The sequence below is a fragment of the Glycine max genome, chromosome 14, assembly GCF_000004515.6.
Source record: "Glycine max cultivar Williams 82 chromosome 14, Glycine_max_v4.0, whole genome shotgun sequence".
Classification (NCBI taxonomy): Eukaryota; Viridiplantae; Streptophyta; class Magnoliopsida; order Fabales; family Fabaceae; genus Glycine; species Glycine max.
The window spans coordinates 14,638,493-14,654,490 of NC_038250.2; the positions used below are offsets into that span (position 1 = coordinate 14,638,493).

Below are 15,998 nucleotides of genomic sequence, written 5' to 3' on the forward strand. Positions count from 1 at the left end.
TCTTTTAATACTTCCTTAGTATGACTCAATGTTTATGAATTATGATATATGACTATGTGGTTTTCATTTTAATTTGGTTTATTCATGTTTTGTTTCATGATTGGTTTAGAATCTTTTATGTTTATTTTACAAAGCATGCTTTGTGTATGTTTTTGAATTATGTATGCTTTACGCACTTTGGCCTTTTTGATGTTGCCAAAGGGGGAGAGAAAAATGGGTATTTTAAGAAATCAAGTTAACAAACCAAGATGTTATATTTTTTTCAAGACTTAAAATTAAGCATAAATTCAAAAAGAAACGGGGAGAGAACGGTAGAACAAGACTTGTATGCATTCTCTTGATTTCAGGATTGTCATCATAAAAAAGGGGGAGATTGTGGAAGCAATGTCTTCCAAGGTTATTTTGATGATTCCAAAGAATCAAGAGTTAAGCAAAGTTTCAAGCAAAGATTCAAGAATCAAGTTTCAAGTTTCATGATTCAAGATTCAAAAATCAAATTTCAAGTTTCATGATTCAAGACTCAAGATTCAAGAATCAAGAGAAGACTCAATCAAGATAAGTACTAAATTTTGTTTTCAAAACATTAAGTAGCACATGAAGTTTTCACAAAATCTTTTACCAAAGAGTTTTACTCTCTGGTAATTGATTACCAGAAGGTAGTAATCGATTACCAGTAGCCAACATTGTTTTTCAAATTGATTTACAAAGCTATAATCGATTACCATAATCATGTAATCGATTACCAGTGTTTTAAAATGTTAAGATTTTCAAAATTCAAAATGAAGAGTCACATTTGTTGATGTGTAATCGATTACACCTTAATGGTATTCGATTACCAGTGACTGATTTCGAAAAATACATTTCCGAAAGTCACAATTCTTCAAGTGACTTGTTTCTGAAGATTCTTTCAAAATTCATAACTTTTTAAGTGACTAGTTTTAAAGAAATTGTCATGAGTTACAAGCTTTGACTTGAGTCATCAAGAGATTATAAATATGTGACCATGGCATGAATTTCATAACAATCTTTTTCAACATCTCTTTCAATAATCAAGAATTTATCTTTCAATCTTCTCTCTCAACATCATTCAACTTTTTCTACATAAGTTTCTAATTCTTCTTCTCTTCATCTTTCTAAAAGTTTTTGTTCAAAACTTTTTCTTTCGAGAAAAGATCTTTGATAAAAAAACTTGTGCTATTCATCTTTTTTTATTCTCTTCTGCCTTTGTCAAAAGAACGAAGGACTAACTGCCTGAATTCTTTTGTGTCTCTCTTCTCCCTTTCCAAGAGAATTCAAAGGACCCCGCCTGAGAATTCTTTGATTCTTCCCTTTCCCTTAAACAAAAGATCTTAAAGGACTAACCGCCTAAGATATCTTTTGTTTCCCCTTTACAAAGATTCAAAGGACTAACAACCTGAGAATTCTTTGTCCCAACATATTGGAGGGTACATCCTTTGTGGTACAAGTAGAGGGTACATCTACTTGGGGATTGTTATACTGAGAACAAGAAAGGGTACATCTCTTGTGGATCAATTCAAGTGGAGGGTACATCCACTTGGGTTTTCAAAGAGAACAAGGGAGGGTACATCCCTTGTGGATCTTTGGCTTGTAAGGGATTTTACAAGGTTGAAAGAAATCTCAAGAACCGCAGGTTGCTAGGGGACTAGATGTAGGCACGGGTTGTTGTCAAACCAGTATAAAATTCTTGTGTTTGTGTTCTTCTTCCCTACACTCTTTAATTTCCATTGTTACTTTTCTTTTACGCTTTACTTTTGTTTAAATTACATAACTTAGTAGTAAAGCCTAATTGAATCTAGTAACATTAAGAAGGATAAGATTTTAATTAGTCAAGGCACATTTATAATTAATTCAACCCCCCTCCCTTCTTAATTATTCCGAGGCCACTTGATCCAAAATATGTTTCATGTTTCTAATTTACAAAAACACTTAAGACTGAATTTCCTAAATATTAAAAGATAAATGAGAGGGATGGTCGACTTTTAATCAATAAAAAACAAAACTCTTTGCTTCTAGGAATGAAATTGGACAGTAAAAAAAATGCGTATAAACATATGAAGCAAATAACAAAAGTCAATAATATATTATTAACTCTTATGATAAAACCGTGTTGTGTTTTTTATAATAGTTTTTATCGTACCACATGCTTTCTATATGATTTAATATTATTTCATTATTGATATGAGAGGGAGGAGAAAAAGTATACCAATGAATAGTAAGATTATAGGGTGACTTGTTGAATATGTGAACGACAACAATGTCACCCTCTCGAGCATTAATTGTCAGTCCTGACAGGGTTCCATTGACGGTAGTGATCACTTGTTGATGACACAAACACTCTATAGTAATGTTTTCCACCTATTCATATAACAATATAAGATTTTAATTAGTGAATATATTTCAAACTTAATTTGATTAGTCCATGAATGAGAGAAGAAAAACCAAAGAATCGGAGAAAGATAAAAAAAAATTAGATATTCCTAAATCCAAGTTAGTTATAATGATTAAAAAAATGAAAATATAAAAGTGTGTTTGACAAACAAAACATGAGCCAATAGTCCATGCAAGGAAGAACAAATAAACTATAGAAGGATGAAGAGTTTTAAGAAATGGATTGAAACATATGAGAATACTTAAGATCTAGCTCATTGGAGAATTAAAGATCCAAATTATGGTGATTAAAAAAATTAAAAATAAAAGTGCATTCCAGAAGCATGAATCAATAGCCCATGAAAGGAAGAAGAAAAAAGTCAGGGAAGAATGAAGAATTTTAAGTCAAGGATTGAAGCTTGTGGAAATACTTACACGACTGAGAAAAAGTGTTTCTATGACGGTTATTTTAAGCATTCTACGACGATTTTTGACCGTCATCGTATCGAACGTTGTGAATTGTCCCTTCATTTTTAAGACGGTTCCAAAAAGAATCATCTTAGAAAAGCTATCATTCTATGACGATTTTTAGGCTAATTATCATCTTACAATGGTATCTTTCTAAGATGGTTTTCAACAATGTGTTTAAAAAAAAACAAATAAAAAGATGAGAATTCTAAGACGGTTTTTCCACAATCGTCTTAAAAAATAGACTTTCTAAGACAATTTTCTAAAAAATCATCTTAGAATGTACACTTTTTAATATGATTTTTCAAATAACCATCTTAGAATATTTTTTAAAAAAAGTTTAAAAAATTGAAAATATTATTTTCTTTATAGATATAATAAAAGTAATATTATTAAAAAAATTATATAGATATAATAAAAATATCAAAAATATTATTTTCTTTATATTTTTAAACAAGAAATAAAATAAATATAAGATGATTATCAGAAAACATTTATAAAACAAATAAAAGCATGATCATGTGAAGTAAACTGGACATAGAATTTAGAAAAATTAATAAATGATATAAATAGGTGAACACACTTGACATTAAGGGGTATCATTGCACAAAGACGAAATGCATTGGCCCATAAAAAAACAATTGTTATGCAAATTATACCATACACTACAAGAAAAATAACCTATGCTTACGGACGCCTTTTGCCTACATACATAAATTAGTGTAGGTAAAACTCAAAAATACTTTTACCTACAACTAATTAATGTAGGTAAAACTCAGCAATTTGTACTTACGATTTTTGGTGTAGGTAAATTCATTAAAACAAAAAAAAAACTTCTACCTACAATTACTTTGTGTAAGTAAAACTCCAAAAATTGTTTGAATTTAAATACCAGTCTCTTGTTTTTTTAGTAAATATATTAATTAAAGAAAATATATTAATTAATAATTTTAATAATTAATTTAAATTTAGATTATTATTCTTTTTATGGATTAATTTAATTTATCATGAATTGTTTACTCAATAGAATAGAAAATATTTAAAAAATGTAATTCTTATTTTGAACTGACAGTATTGACCCGTCGTGAATACTTGCGCCATCTCAACTTTTCATTTTGCAGTAAGTGAGCTCTCTTCTCAGTTCTCACACTTATCACAGAGAGTGAGAGTGAGAGTGAGTTCTATTCACAATTTTGCTATTCTCAAAAACTCAAAAGAGAGTAAGTTCTCTATTTTCTCGATTCTTGGTTGCTCTCTTCTTAGTTCTCTCTATTTCGTTGTATGCTTGCTCTCATAGAGTTCTCTCCCTCCCTCCCTTTCTCTCTCTCTCTTAGCATTCAAACTCGTTTATCTCGTATAACATTCAAAACCATTGGATTTGAACTTATTCAAAATTGTTCCTCTCTCACAGAGTTCCGCAAAAGCCCTAGGTTTGACACAATGATTTTTTTAGCGGAGCTGAAGAATCCCTAACCTCAGGTATCTCACTTACATCTTCACCTCTAATTTCACCTATTAGTGTTTGTGTGAGACATTTTTTAGTTTCCTTTGAATGCCTTCATCTTCTATTCAATTTCTCCATACTTTATTTGTGTTTGAAGCATTGAATTGTGAAAAATTGAGAACTAGTAGAATTTCTATTTGTGAATGGATGAATGAATGAATCGAGTTGTGAGTGATTTGTGACTTCACCACTGAGGTTGTTACCTTGTTGTTTGTGTCAGCCATAAAATTCACCTCAGAGGCTAAGGTGTTTTTCTAATATGAGACTAGATTATCAGCGAATGCAGAAGCTGTTGATGAGATTGTTGACAATTTTTCATTGATTGTGTTTTCTTCATGATGTCTTGTTTGAGTTTTTTCATTGTCAGTTAAATTTGGTTCCTTAACTTGGGTGGTGTTATATGTTTAATTTGATTTCTGCAATAACATATCATTGAAAATTGATTTCTACATCTTTAATTTGTTCAATTTACTTGGGAGTCAATCATAGGATGCACTACTTGATAATTGGTTAGAGCATATATATAGTTGATATGTACTTCATTGGTCCCTCAAAATTGACTTTAGCACGCACTGTTTTCTCAAAATTAACTTATAGCCATGAAAACACATTTTACCTTATTCTTTTTAATACACTATATAATTGGTATCATGGACAAGAATTTGGATGCGCTGGTATTAATTGTAATGCTTCTTGATATGGAAATGATTTGTGATTTGTAGATACTGCAAATTAGAGGAGCTTTTGTTTTTCAAGTTAGTCGTGACATATACATAGCAGGATTACACAGAGCATATAATTGTAATGTTAAGGAAAAAGGAACAAAGTAGCTTTAGAGAATCATAAAATTAAGTTAACTTATAACTATTGTCTTCTCTAGGGACAACAGGTTTGAGTCTCACCTTCCTTTCTAGTGTATATATATATATATATATATATAGTCTATGATATTTTCTCAAGACCTATCATGCATTTACAACCTATTATTGATATGTTCTATTAGTAATTCAAAATGAAACCTTGTGCACTAGGTCACCTTTTATTCCATTTTGTCTAATTTTATCTCAATGATTGGAGGGATTTGCTTCGAGCTTTATCTCAGACAATTAGGGCCTATTTGATATTCCTCACCTTACATTTGTCTGTGTGGCAGCAATCATAGTATATTAATGTGTCTATGTGGCTCTGACTATGAGCCTATAGCATTTGTTATGAGCTAAGATATCCACAACACTACAATTGAAACCAATTTGCCACGATGGACAAAAAGTAGCCAAATTTCATGACCAAATAAGTGTATGGCATTAATATCTTTGGTCTTTCCCATGCATTTCAAAGTGTGGGCTTCTTCACTTGCACTTGAATCTTGGCATCACCAATCAATTTGAAAGTTGTGAAGGACCCATAGTTCTTTGAAATCACCATAAGGAACTTTAGAAACTTTGTGAGTTTTAGGTGCATGGTTTAAAGTAGCAGAAGAAAAAGAAGTGAATTGGCAGAGCATGCTACCATGTGGGGACCTTTTAAAGCTTGCGACATTTTGTCATGTAATGGTAGGTTTGAGCATAAGATAGTTAATTAAAAGTAAGCACTTTACCAGAACTCAAGCTTTCATGTAAAAATTGTCTTCCTTCAGTTAGGTAAATCCAAAACTAGAACTCTCTTACTTTAGTTAGGTAAATCTAAAACTGTGGTAAGAAAATGTTATATTCAGATTTGTAAAGAAAGCAAAGTGGGTCATTTTATATTCAGATTCCACTTATACTTTGTTTCTTATAAACAAAACCAATGCTCTCATTTTCATCCTTAGGAACCAATTCGTTACATTCAGAATATTTTAACAAAGCCTTGGTTGGTGATCCTAACTGATACTTAGATGGAAGGGAATTTTTATGTTGACTTCTTAGCTAAACTTAGAGTTTATCAAAATTTGGAGTGGGTGGAATGGCAACTGCGAAACTATTCACAAATGAAGATTGAGAAATACATTTCTTAATTTAATTATTAAATCATATGGATTTGTCTTGAAATTTTATATTTTATAAAAATCACGAATATTTATCTTAAAATTTTATATTTTATATCTTTTATTTTCATATCTCATTTTCTTATTCTTCTTATGTCTTTATATATATATATATATATATATATATATATATATATATATATATATATATATATATATATAACAAATTTTATTAAATTTATTTTTCAAATAGATTGTTCTCACTAATTTCTAATTTAGGATGCTACATCTGTTACTTGTTACAGTTGAGTGGGCCTCCCCCTGCTACGATTTCTTCTATCCTTGTGACTGATGATGCTTTAGGTATCCTTTTTTTGCATGATTAGTCAGTTATTAGTATGTTTTGTTTCTTTTTTTCCCCCTCTGTACCAATAAAAGAAGGCAGGGCGAGTCACGATCACGAAATCACACACCCTAAATCCCATCGAGAAAAAGTGAGAAACCTAGGCAACATACAAAAACTCCACCCTTTGCCTTTGGTATCATCGATTCCATGCCAAATCCCAAATTTCCAACAACATCCAATCCCTAACCCGTTGTTGCAATGCAAATAATAAGGCTTGTCATACTTCTTAATAGCCGAATTAAATTTTTTAACGGTTTTGAGTGACATTAAGGAAAATATGTAACATAAATAAATAAATAAAAATATATAACAGGTTTATGTGACAAATAATGTAGTGCACCCATGATTCAAACAAAAAATAAGATTATTTTATAGTTTTTTAGCATATAAATAGTAAATATTATAAATTAATAAGATAATTTATTCTTTTCGTGTGTAAGTAATGAGAAAAATAATTATGTATTAATTAATTAGATAGATAAAGATTAGGCATAACTTAGCTGCATATTCCCCTCACGGTGTTCCAAACTCCGCACCGTCACTCTCCCACTATCCTCTCATGTGTCCCTCGAGATCTTCTTTCTCTCCGTAGATCTCACTTTTAAATTTTCCAGACTGTAGAAGAATTATTAAATTCCGAAATGTATATTTATATAATATTTTATGAGTAATGTTTTAAAATTAGATGAAATTAGTCAGTGCGACGGATCAAGTTACCATTGCATAAAAAAACTTTAATTAAACTATCAAATACTTAATTTTTTTTAACAAGTACTTAAATAAAATAATTGAACTATTACTCTACGTTTTTATTGATTCAATTTTCAATTAAGTTTCTAAAAAATGTATTACTGAAAATAAATCCCTCCTCGACTTTTTCTTGTTATTTTGTTTGACCGTTTGGATTTTTTTTCACGTGATCTGGTCAATTTCAATGTTTAAAAAAAAAACTCAGATAAAAGGTTTCAATCTTGTAGTACATTCTTCTCTCCTTTTTCTTATGGTTATCATTAATTGTTCCTCATACAACTATTTATTTCCTTTTTAAAGATTCTTTGTCACCATCTTTTGACGAAGCCCTGCTTAATTACCTGCCCAGGCCTATTTGTTGGTCCTGTGCTAGCAACAAATTGGGCCAGTTAGGTGGCCACACTCACTTAGAATTAAACCTATTTGGGCTATATCGTGATAAAATTAATTTCAGAAAAATATTAAAATAATTTATCAAAACCAAATCAAATTATATATAAAGTCAAATTTTAATTGAGTTAAATCTAGCCTAACAGCCATAAGGGCAGCAACATGTAGAGAAACAATATATATTTAATGGTATTACGATTAAATATAAATTGGAACATTTTTCCCCTTTCCTAAACCTTCTAGCTAGGCTTTGATATTACTTACAACTTATAGCCCAATGGTTGGTTTCTCAGGTGAAGCTCGTTAAAGAGGAATTTGGGTATGATGATGGATTCAACTACAACAAGGAGTTAGATTTTGATGCCACTTTAAGCAAGTAATCTAGTACTCTCAATTTGGTTCTTCAAAATTATTTGTCATCATGTTAGGTTTTTTTAATCGTCATTAAATTAATCTTGTTAAAATATAAGTTATGGTTGTATTCTTGTGTTTTATTTTTCATTTTTTGTTGTCAATTGGTCAATTAAAATAATTTACCCTTTTCACCGTTAACATTATTAATTTTATAGTTGTTGCCACGATTGTGATTGATTTATACATGGATATTTTAGTTATACTAAGCACTAATTTATTATGTCAATTTCATTCTACTTTTTCAGTTTATTTTATCAAATGGATAAGAGTTGGATAGCCTACAACTCTCTTAATAAAGAGAAGTATATTAGAGGAGCTTTAAATTTTCTTGATTTTTCATTTGCGAAATCGTTAAAGGATGGAAAAATTTTATGCCCTTGTACCAAATGTGTCAATTGTAAGTGTTGCTCTCATATGGATGTTTATGAGCACATCATTAGTAATGGGTTTCTAAAAGGATATGTTACTTGGATCTTTCATGGTGAACAAGTTGGCCCATCTGGTTCTTTGGGTACATCTCAAGTAGAAGGAGAGTTTGATCATGATATGGATACACATTGGTTCATGATGCACTCACAATGCATGCAACTAATGAGAGTGATGATACATATATAAATATGGAGGATGAAGATTATTGAGCATTCATGAATGAGCCTAATGTTCAACAATCTGAAGACAACAATAATTTAGATAAGTTCTATCAGTTGTTAAGGGAGGCAGAGCAAAGTCTTTAAATATGTTGTAAGAAGTTTACAAAATTGTCATTCCTTGTACATCCGTATCACTTAAAGTGTCTAAATAGGTGGACTGATAAAAGTTTTTTGATGTTGTTAGAGTTGTTAAGCGATACATTACCAAAAAAAAATACTTTGTCTAAATCACTTTATGATACAAATAATATTATTTCAGGGTTAGGTCTATCTTATGAAAAAATTCATGTTTGTCCCAACGAATGCATATTGTATAGGAAGGATTTGGCTAATGCTGAAATTTGCCCTAAATGCAATTTGTCAAGATGGAAATGCAATTTTGATGATGTTGAATGTAGAAAAAAGATACCAACAAAGATTCTTTATTGGTTCCCTCTTATGCCTAGACTGTAAAGACTTTTTGTATCACCAAAAATAGCTTGTTCTATGATATGGCTTGAGGTTGGTTGAACTAAAGATGGACTCTTAAGGCATCCAGCTGATTCATTTGCTTGGAAGGATTTTGATAGTTAATATCCTGATTTTGCTTGTGACACTCGTAATGTTCGACTAGGTTTGGCTACTAATGGCTTTAATCCTTTCAAAACTATGACAATTTCCCATAGCACTTGGACTGTTATCTTGATTCTGTACAATCTTCGTCCATGGATGTGTATGAAGCAACCTAATTTTATACTTTCATTGCTTATTCCTGGTCCAAAAGGTCCAGGTATGAACCTTGATGTTTATATGCAGCCTCTTGTGGAAGAATTAAAGGAATTATTGGAAATTGGGTAAAAACATTTGATGCATGTAAAAAAGAGTCATTCCAAATGCGTGCTACAATTATATGGACTATTAATGATTTTCCTGCTTATGCAAATTTGTCTGGTTGGAGCACTAGAGGCCAATATGCTTGTCCATGTTGTGGTTTTGAGATTGGCTCAAAGTGGTTGTGTTATGATAGAAAGTTTTGCTATATGTGTCATCGTCATTGATTAGATCCCGATCATAAGTGGAGATACAATAAAAGAGATTTTGATGGAACCCAAGAGTTTAGAGCTCCACCTGATTTATCTAGTGAAGCTTTTGCTTTGAGACAGATAGAATATCATAGAGTTAGGGATTGGTCACCATGGAAAAAGAGAAGTATTTTGTTCACATTGCCTTATTGGCAACATAGTGTGCTCCGTCATAATCTTGATGTTATGCACATAGAAAAAAATGTGTGTGATAACATTATTGGGATGTTGTTACAATTAGAAGGTAAGTCAAAGGACAATGATATGGCACACTATGATCTTGTTGATATGAATATTAGAAGCCAATTACATCCAAAGATGCATCCAAGTAAAGACAAACAATATTTTCCTAGAGCTTGTTACCAAATGACTTCAAAGGAGAAAGAAACATTTTTGGAAGTTCTCAAAACAATAAAAGCTCCTGATGAATATTTGTCTAATATTTCAAGATGTGTGCTAGTGACATTTACTGACATGGTTGAATTGATTCAGGTCTAGTATAAAACTTTATAAGTGTTGTTTCATTTTGCTTCTTGTAAAATTTTGTTTTGTAATGTCTAACAAAATGATATTTTTTGTTTGTTAATGATACTCATAATAGAGTAAGTTTCGATTTGTTCCTGAATTAACTGAACAAACAAAGGAAATATTGATTGATGACATGAGTTTGAAATGGAGGCAATTTAAATATGAACTGAAATCAAAAGGATATGATGAGAGCAAAATTAAGGAGGAAATGGTTGCTCACATCCCAGATCCAAGGGTTGATCCTTCTCAATATCGTGATTTAGTATATTATTGGTGTTCTGAGAAACGACAGGTATACATGACAATGTCACCAACCTTTGGCTAACATAACAATTATATATTATATGCTTATTTTTATTATTGACTTTTCATATTTGTTGGTTATAGAAAATAACATTAACAAAAGAAATCACCCAAAATATGAGGACTTGCATTGCATGGGAACCAAGAATCTTCCAAGACGGACTCATGAGATGGTTTGTCTTTTTTTATATTTTTTTAATATTAAGTTGCTTAATACAAATAGGATGATTGATTTCTTTAACTAATGTTAGACAACAAAGGCTAAGGGAGTGCAACCTTCTCGGACAGAAATTTATATTTACACTTGAACTCGAAAAGATGGAAGCATTGTTACTCAAAAAGCTGCTACTATAATTGTAAGAATTTTAATTTTTATTTCAATACTTTCTCTTTGTTTTGCTCAATTTTCTAATAGAAGGTTATGGTGTGAGGAGGAGTAACTAAAGAGGAGATGAGTTTTGTTTAGTGACATTGAAGTATTTAGGATATTGATGCATGATAATAATTTATAAAGTGTATTTGCGTAGGATGAACTAAAAAAGAAAATGATTGAAGCAGAGAGTTCACAAAATTTACAAAGCACCCAAGATTCTACTAATTGGAAAAATGATATATATTTAAAAGTCAAAGGACATGAAAAAAGAGGACGTGTGCGTTGTCTTGGCAAGCTTCCACATCAAGCAAGTTCATCTCAAAGCTCTTATGCAAACAATAGAATTCAAAAGTTGGAGAATTTGCTTGAAAACCTTGTTGTTGTCCTTAAAGTGCATTTTGCAGAAGATCCACAAATTAATCAAGTCTTAGAAGCTATAGATCAAGAGGTATCAATATATAATCCAACTTATTCAAAGATTTAACTATGATATGATACTTTACAAAGAAAAAACATTGTTCTAATTTAGGTACTTACAAATGGTTCTACTAGTAAAAATCATCAAACTACAAACGATCTGAACTAGAGGTGAGTTGAAATTTAATAATTAATATATTGACAATATCATTTTTGTTAGCATATGGTATAGCTTGTAATGTATCCGTACTATCTATGTATATAATAAGTTGACATTTAATAATTAACATGTTGAAAATTTTGTTATTTCAGGAACATGGTTTAGATGGTGAAGATGTGAGAATGCTTTGATTGGAAAGACATATTCTAAATCTCTTCAGTGGTTGTTAATTAAATTCTAAATTATACATATGATTGTCATTACCCATTGACTTGTGAAATTCAAGTACACAGGAAATTCAAACAAAAGTTATAGGAAAATATTTTAAGTTCCAACTTTCTAGTGTATAAATTGTTAGTGGTTCCTTCTATTTCAAGTTTCAATAATCTTTCTTTCAATTATATTATTTTTCTAAAAGAAAAAGTAAAATATATTTAATTAAAAATTATAATCAACAAAGAGTGTAATTATGAACTATTTTTATTATTATTATATGGCCTTTACCTAAAGAAGACCGTAGATACAAGTAAATTGACTTTTACCTACAGTTAGAGATTATAGGTATAAATTAATATCTTTTACCTACACATTTGAAATTGTAGGTGTTACCTATAGTGATAGTCAAATTTGACTGTAGGTAAAAATATATCCATAGGTAAAATCTATGATGACAGACTATTAGCTGTCACTGTATACCCTTCCAAAGTTGACGCCTAAAACGCCCGTAGGACAAAGTCCTTTATACATCTACCTATGGATTTTGGACTTCTAATGATAATTTTTGTCTGTAAGTATAAGTCATTTTCCTTGTAGTGATAATTATGTTTAAAAGCAACTCCCTTGAATCTTGAGCTCATCAAAAGTGAAATGAGCATAACAATATAGCTTGAATAACAGAACGTGATAAGATATTAGCGATAGAGTATTAAGTATCTCAACTTCAAGCATAGACATAGATGCATTTTACTTACCACTTGACTTCAACAATTGTCTCCTGTTGATTTTTCTAGTTGATACTTTTCCATTAGACCTCACTTCAACAACCTTCATAATTCAAATAAAATAGAAGGAGAAACAAAACAAAACAAACAGGTGAGATAAAGGAAAAAAAAACTGAAACTAATAAATAAAATTGGAGAATATTGTGGAAGCAATGTCTTCCAAGGTTATTTTGATGATACCAAAGAATCAAGAGTTAAGCAAGTTCCAAAGAATCAGGAGTCAAAAAGCTTCAAGAATTAAGTTTCAAAGAATCAAGATTCAAGAATCAAGTTTCAAGTTTCAAGATTCAAGATTCAAGAATCAAGATTCAAGACTAAAGATTCAAGAATCAAGAGAAGAATCAATCAAGATAAGTATTAAAAAAGTTTTTCAAAACATTGAGTAGCACAAGAAGTTTTCACAAAATCATTACCAAAGAGTTTTACTCTCTGGTAATCGATTACCAGTGTTTTCAAACGTTAAGATTTCAAATTTCAAGAGTTACAACTTGTGTTTAAACATTTTCAACTTGTGCAATCGATTACACAATACTTGTAATCGATTACCAGAGCTTCTAAATGTTTTAATTTTCAAATTTTAAAATGAAGAGTCACATATGTTGATGTGTAATCGATTACACCTTAATGGTAATCGATTACCAGTGACTGATTTCGAAAAATAAATTTCCAAAAGTCACAATTCTTCAAGTGACTTGTTTTTGTAGATTTTTTCAAAAGTCATAACTTTCTAAGTGACTAGTTTTAAAGAAATTGTCAAGAGTCACAAGCTTTGACTTGAGTCATCAAGAGATTATAAATATGTGACCATGGCATGAATTTAAAAAAAAAAATTTATCTTTCAATCTTCTCTCTCAACATCATTCAATATCTTTCAACTCTTTCTACATAATTTTCTGATTCATTTCTCTTCATCTTTCTAAAAGTTTTTGTTCAACACTTTCTCTTCCAAGAAAAGTTCTTCATTCAAAAACTTGTGCTGTTGATCTTTTTCATTCTCTTATCCGTTTGCCAAAAGAACGAAGGACTAACCGCCTGAATTCTTTTGTGTCTCTCTTCTCCCTTACAAAAGATTCAAATGACTAACCGCCTGAGAATTCTTTTGATTCTTCCCTTCCCCTTAAGCAAAAGATTTCAAAGGACTAACCGCCTGAGATATCTTTTGTTTTCCCTTTACAAAGATTCAAAGGACTAACCGCTTGAGAATTCTTTGTCCCAACACATTGGAAAGTACATTCTTTGTGGTACAAGTAGAGGGTACATCTACTTGGGGAATGTTATGCTAAGAACCAGAGAGGGTACATCTCTTATGGATCAGTTCAAGTGGAGGGTACATCCACTTGGTTTTTCAAAGAGAACAAGGGAGAGTACATCCCTTGTGGATCTTTGGCTTGTAAAGGATTTTACAAGGTTGAAAAGAAATCTCAAGAACCGTAGGTTGCTTGGGGAATGAATGTAGGCACGGTTTATGGCCGAACCAGTATAAAATTCTTGTGTTTGTCTTCTTCTTCCTTACACTCTTTAATTTCCACTGTGTACTTTTCTTTTACGCTTTACTATTGTTTAAATTACATAACTTAGTTGAATCTAGTAACATTAAGAAGGATAAGTTTTTAATTAGTCAAGGCACATTAATAATTAATTCAACCCCCCCCCCTTTCTTAATTATTCGAAGGCCACTTGATCCAACAAATATGTTATAAAATTTAATTCATTAAATTTTAGTATCCATTTTTATCCATACTCTCAACCTTAGGTGACCTATTTTATAAGAAATTTTTTTATTAAGAAGCATAGTATTAGGATTTAGGGATTAGGAGTATTTTAACTTGAATAAAAAAGTCTTACAAAAACCATATCAAATGGATGAAAAAATACATGCTTCAAATTAACTCACCAATCATTAAAAAACACTAATTCTTAATCATTCAGGTGTATATTGCACTAGCCTAACTACTCAAGCATTAATTATACTTAAAACAAAACTAGGCTTAAATACTATGCTTCATAACCCACAAAACTAGAAGGTAAGCGTATTTTTTATTCATAGAAGCAAAGCTTATTAATCCTTCAGTCGATAAGTAGTCCAACAAAATTGTCATGATAAATACTTTAGTGCATATACACTTGAACAAACAGTGACAAATCAGTTCTGTAACGTTCTAGGCTAAGTGTGCCGGTATGGAAGTAAATCAATCATAACCCAGAGGGTCCGAGTAATTGATAGTTAGGTGAATTCCATTTAGTCATTATTTAATGCATGAATTATAACTTCTCTATTGGAAAGAAAAAGAAAATTCACTGAAAGAAGTGGAACCTTTGCTAACAGTTTCATAACAAATCTAATCACCCTACACTAATTATATCTAATGCAACTTCTCTACCATGGTAACATTTTTGGTTTGCCGATTCTAATGTAAAGTTCAGGATTAGATCTTTTCAATTAGAAAATATGAAAAGGCACAACTTTCATGACTTCTGAAGTTGTTAACTTGGAAATTAACTAGATATTATAATCAGTAAAAGCCATAATAGCTGGATCAAACAAGAAGCTTGATTCAAACTACAAATAATCCAATATATCTTTGCATTACTTTGAAAGGTCATCTATTTCAATTATGGCGAGTAGAGATAGCAACCAACCAGAATTTCATGCAAATTAGTCCCATAACCTTGTGGTTTCAGGGGATCAACGAAACACCCTATCACAACCATGATCAATGTTGTGACTAGTATTATTAATCCACTAATAAAGTAAAATGATTGTTGTTGAATGCCATAAGCATTTGTTAGAGCAATAACAGTTAAGAATTTCCATTGAAATAGGCATTATATGCTCTAGAAGAACAGGATTGTTATATTCTAGAACATTGTCAACAAATACTCCCTTGTACGGAAAAAAAATTGCATACCAATCACTTTTAACAAAAGTAGCTCTTAAAAAGTAGGAACTCACTTGAATAGGGATTCTTGTAATTTTTTATCCATATGAAATTCATATTTTAGATCAACATCTTTCAATGTTGTATTGGTATTAATTTTATCTTGGATTGTATATCTTCCTTGAGTAGACCCCTTTAGATCATAACGACGGTGAATATGAAGTTCTCTGCAAAACATATTCCCTATGACCACAAAGCGAACCTAATGAAAAACAACAACCAATGAAGAAAGAAAGAAATATTTATACAAAAACAACAACAACCAACCCTTTTCTCACTA

The 15,998-nt window shown here is 30.8% G+C and overlaps 1 protein-coding gene across 1 annotated transcript; it reads left to right on the top strand.

Moving 5' to 3' along the window:
* Window positions 1–10,658: 10,658 nt before the first annotated feature.
* Window positions 10,659–11,969, top strand: LOC102666955 (uncharacterized). The gene is made up of 5 exons (XM_026125332.2): window positions 10,659–10,829; window positions 10,921–11,001; window positions 11,080–11,111; window positions 11,355–11,649; window positions 11,931–11,969. The coding sequence occupies exons 1-5, from the start codon at window positions 10,659–10,661 to the stop codon at window positions 11,967–11,969; spliced, it is 618 nt and encodes a 205-aa protein (XP_025981117.2).
* Window positions 11,970–15,998: the final 4,029 nt, after the last annotated feature.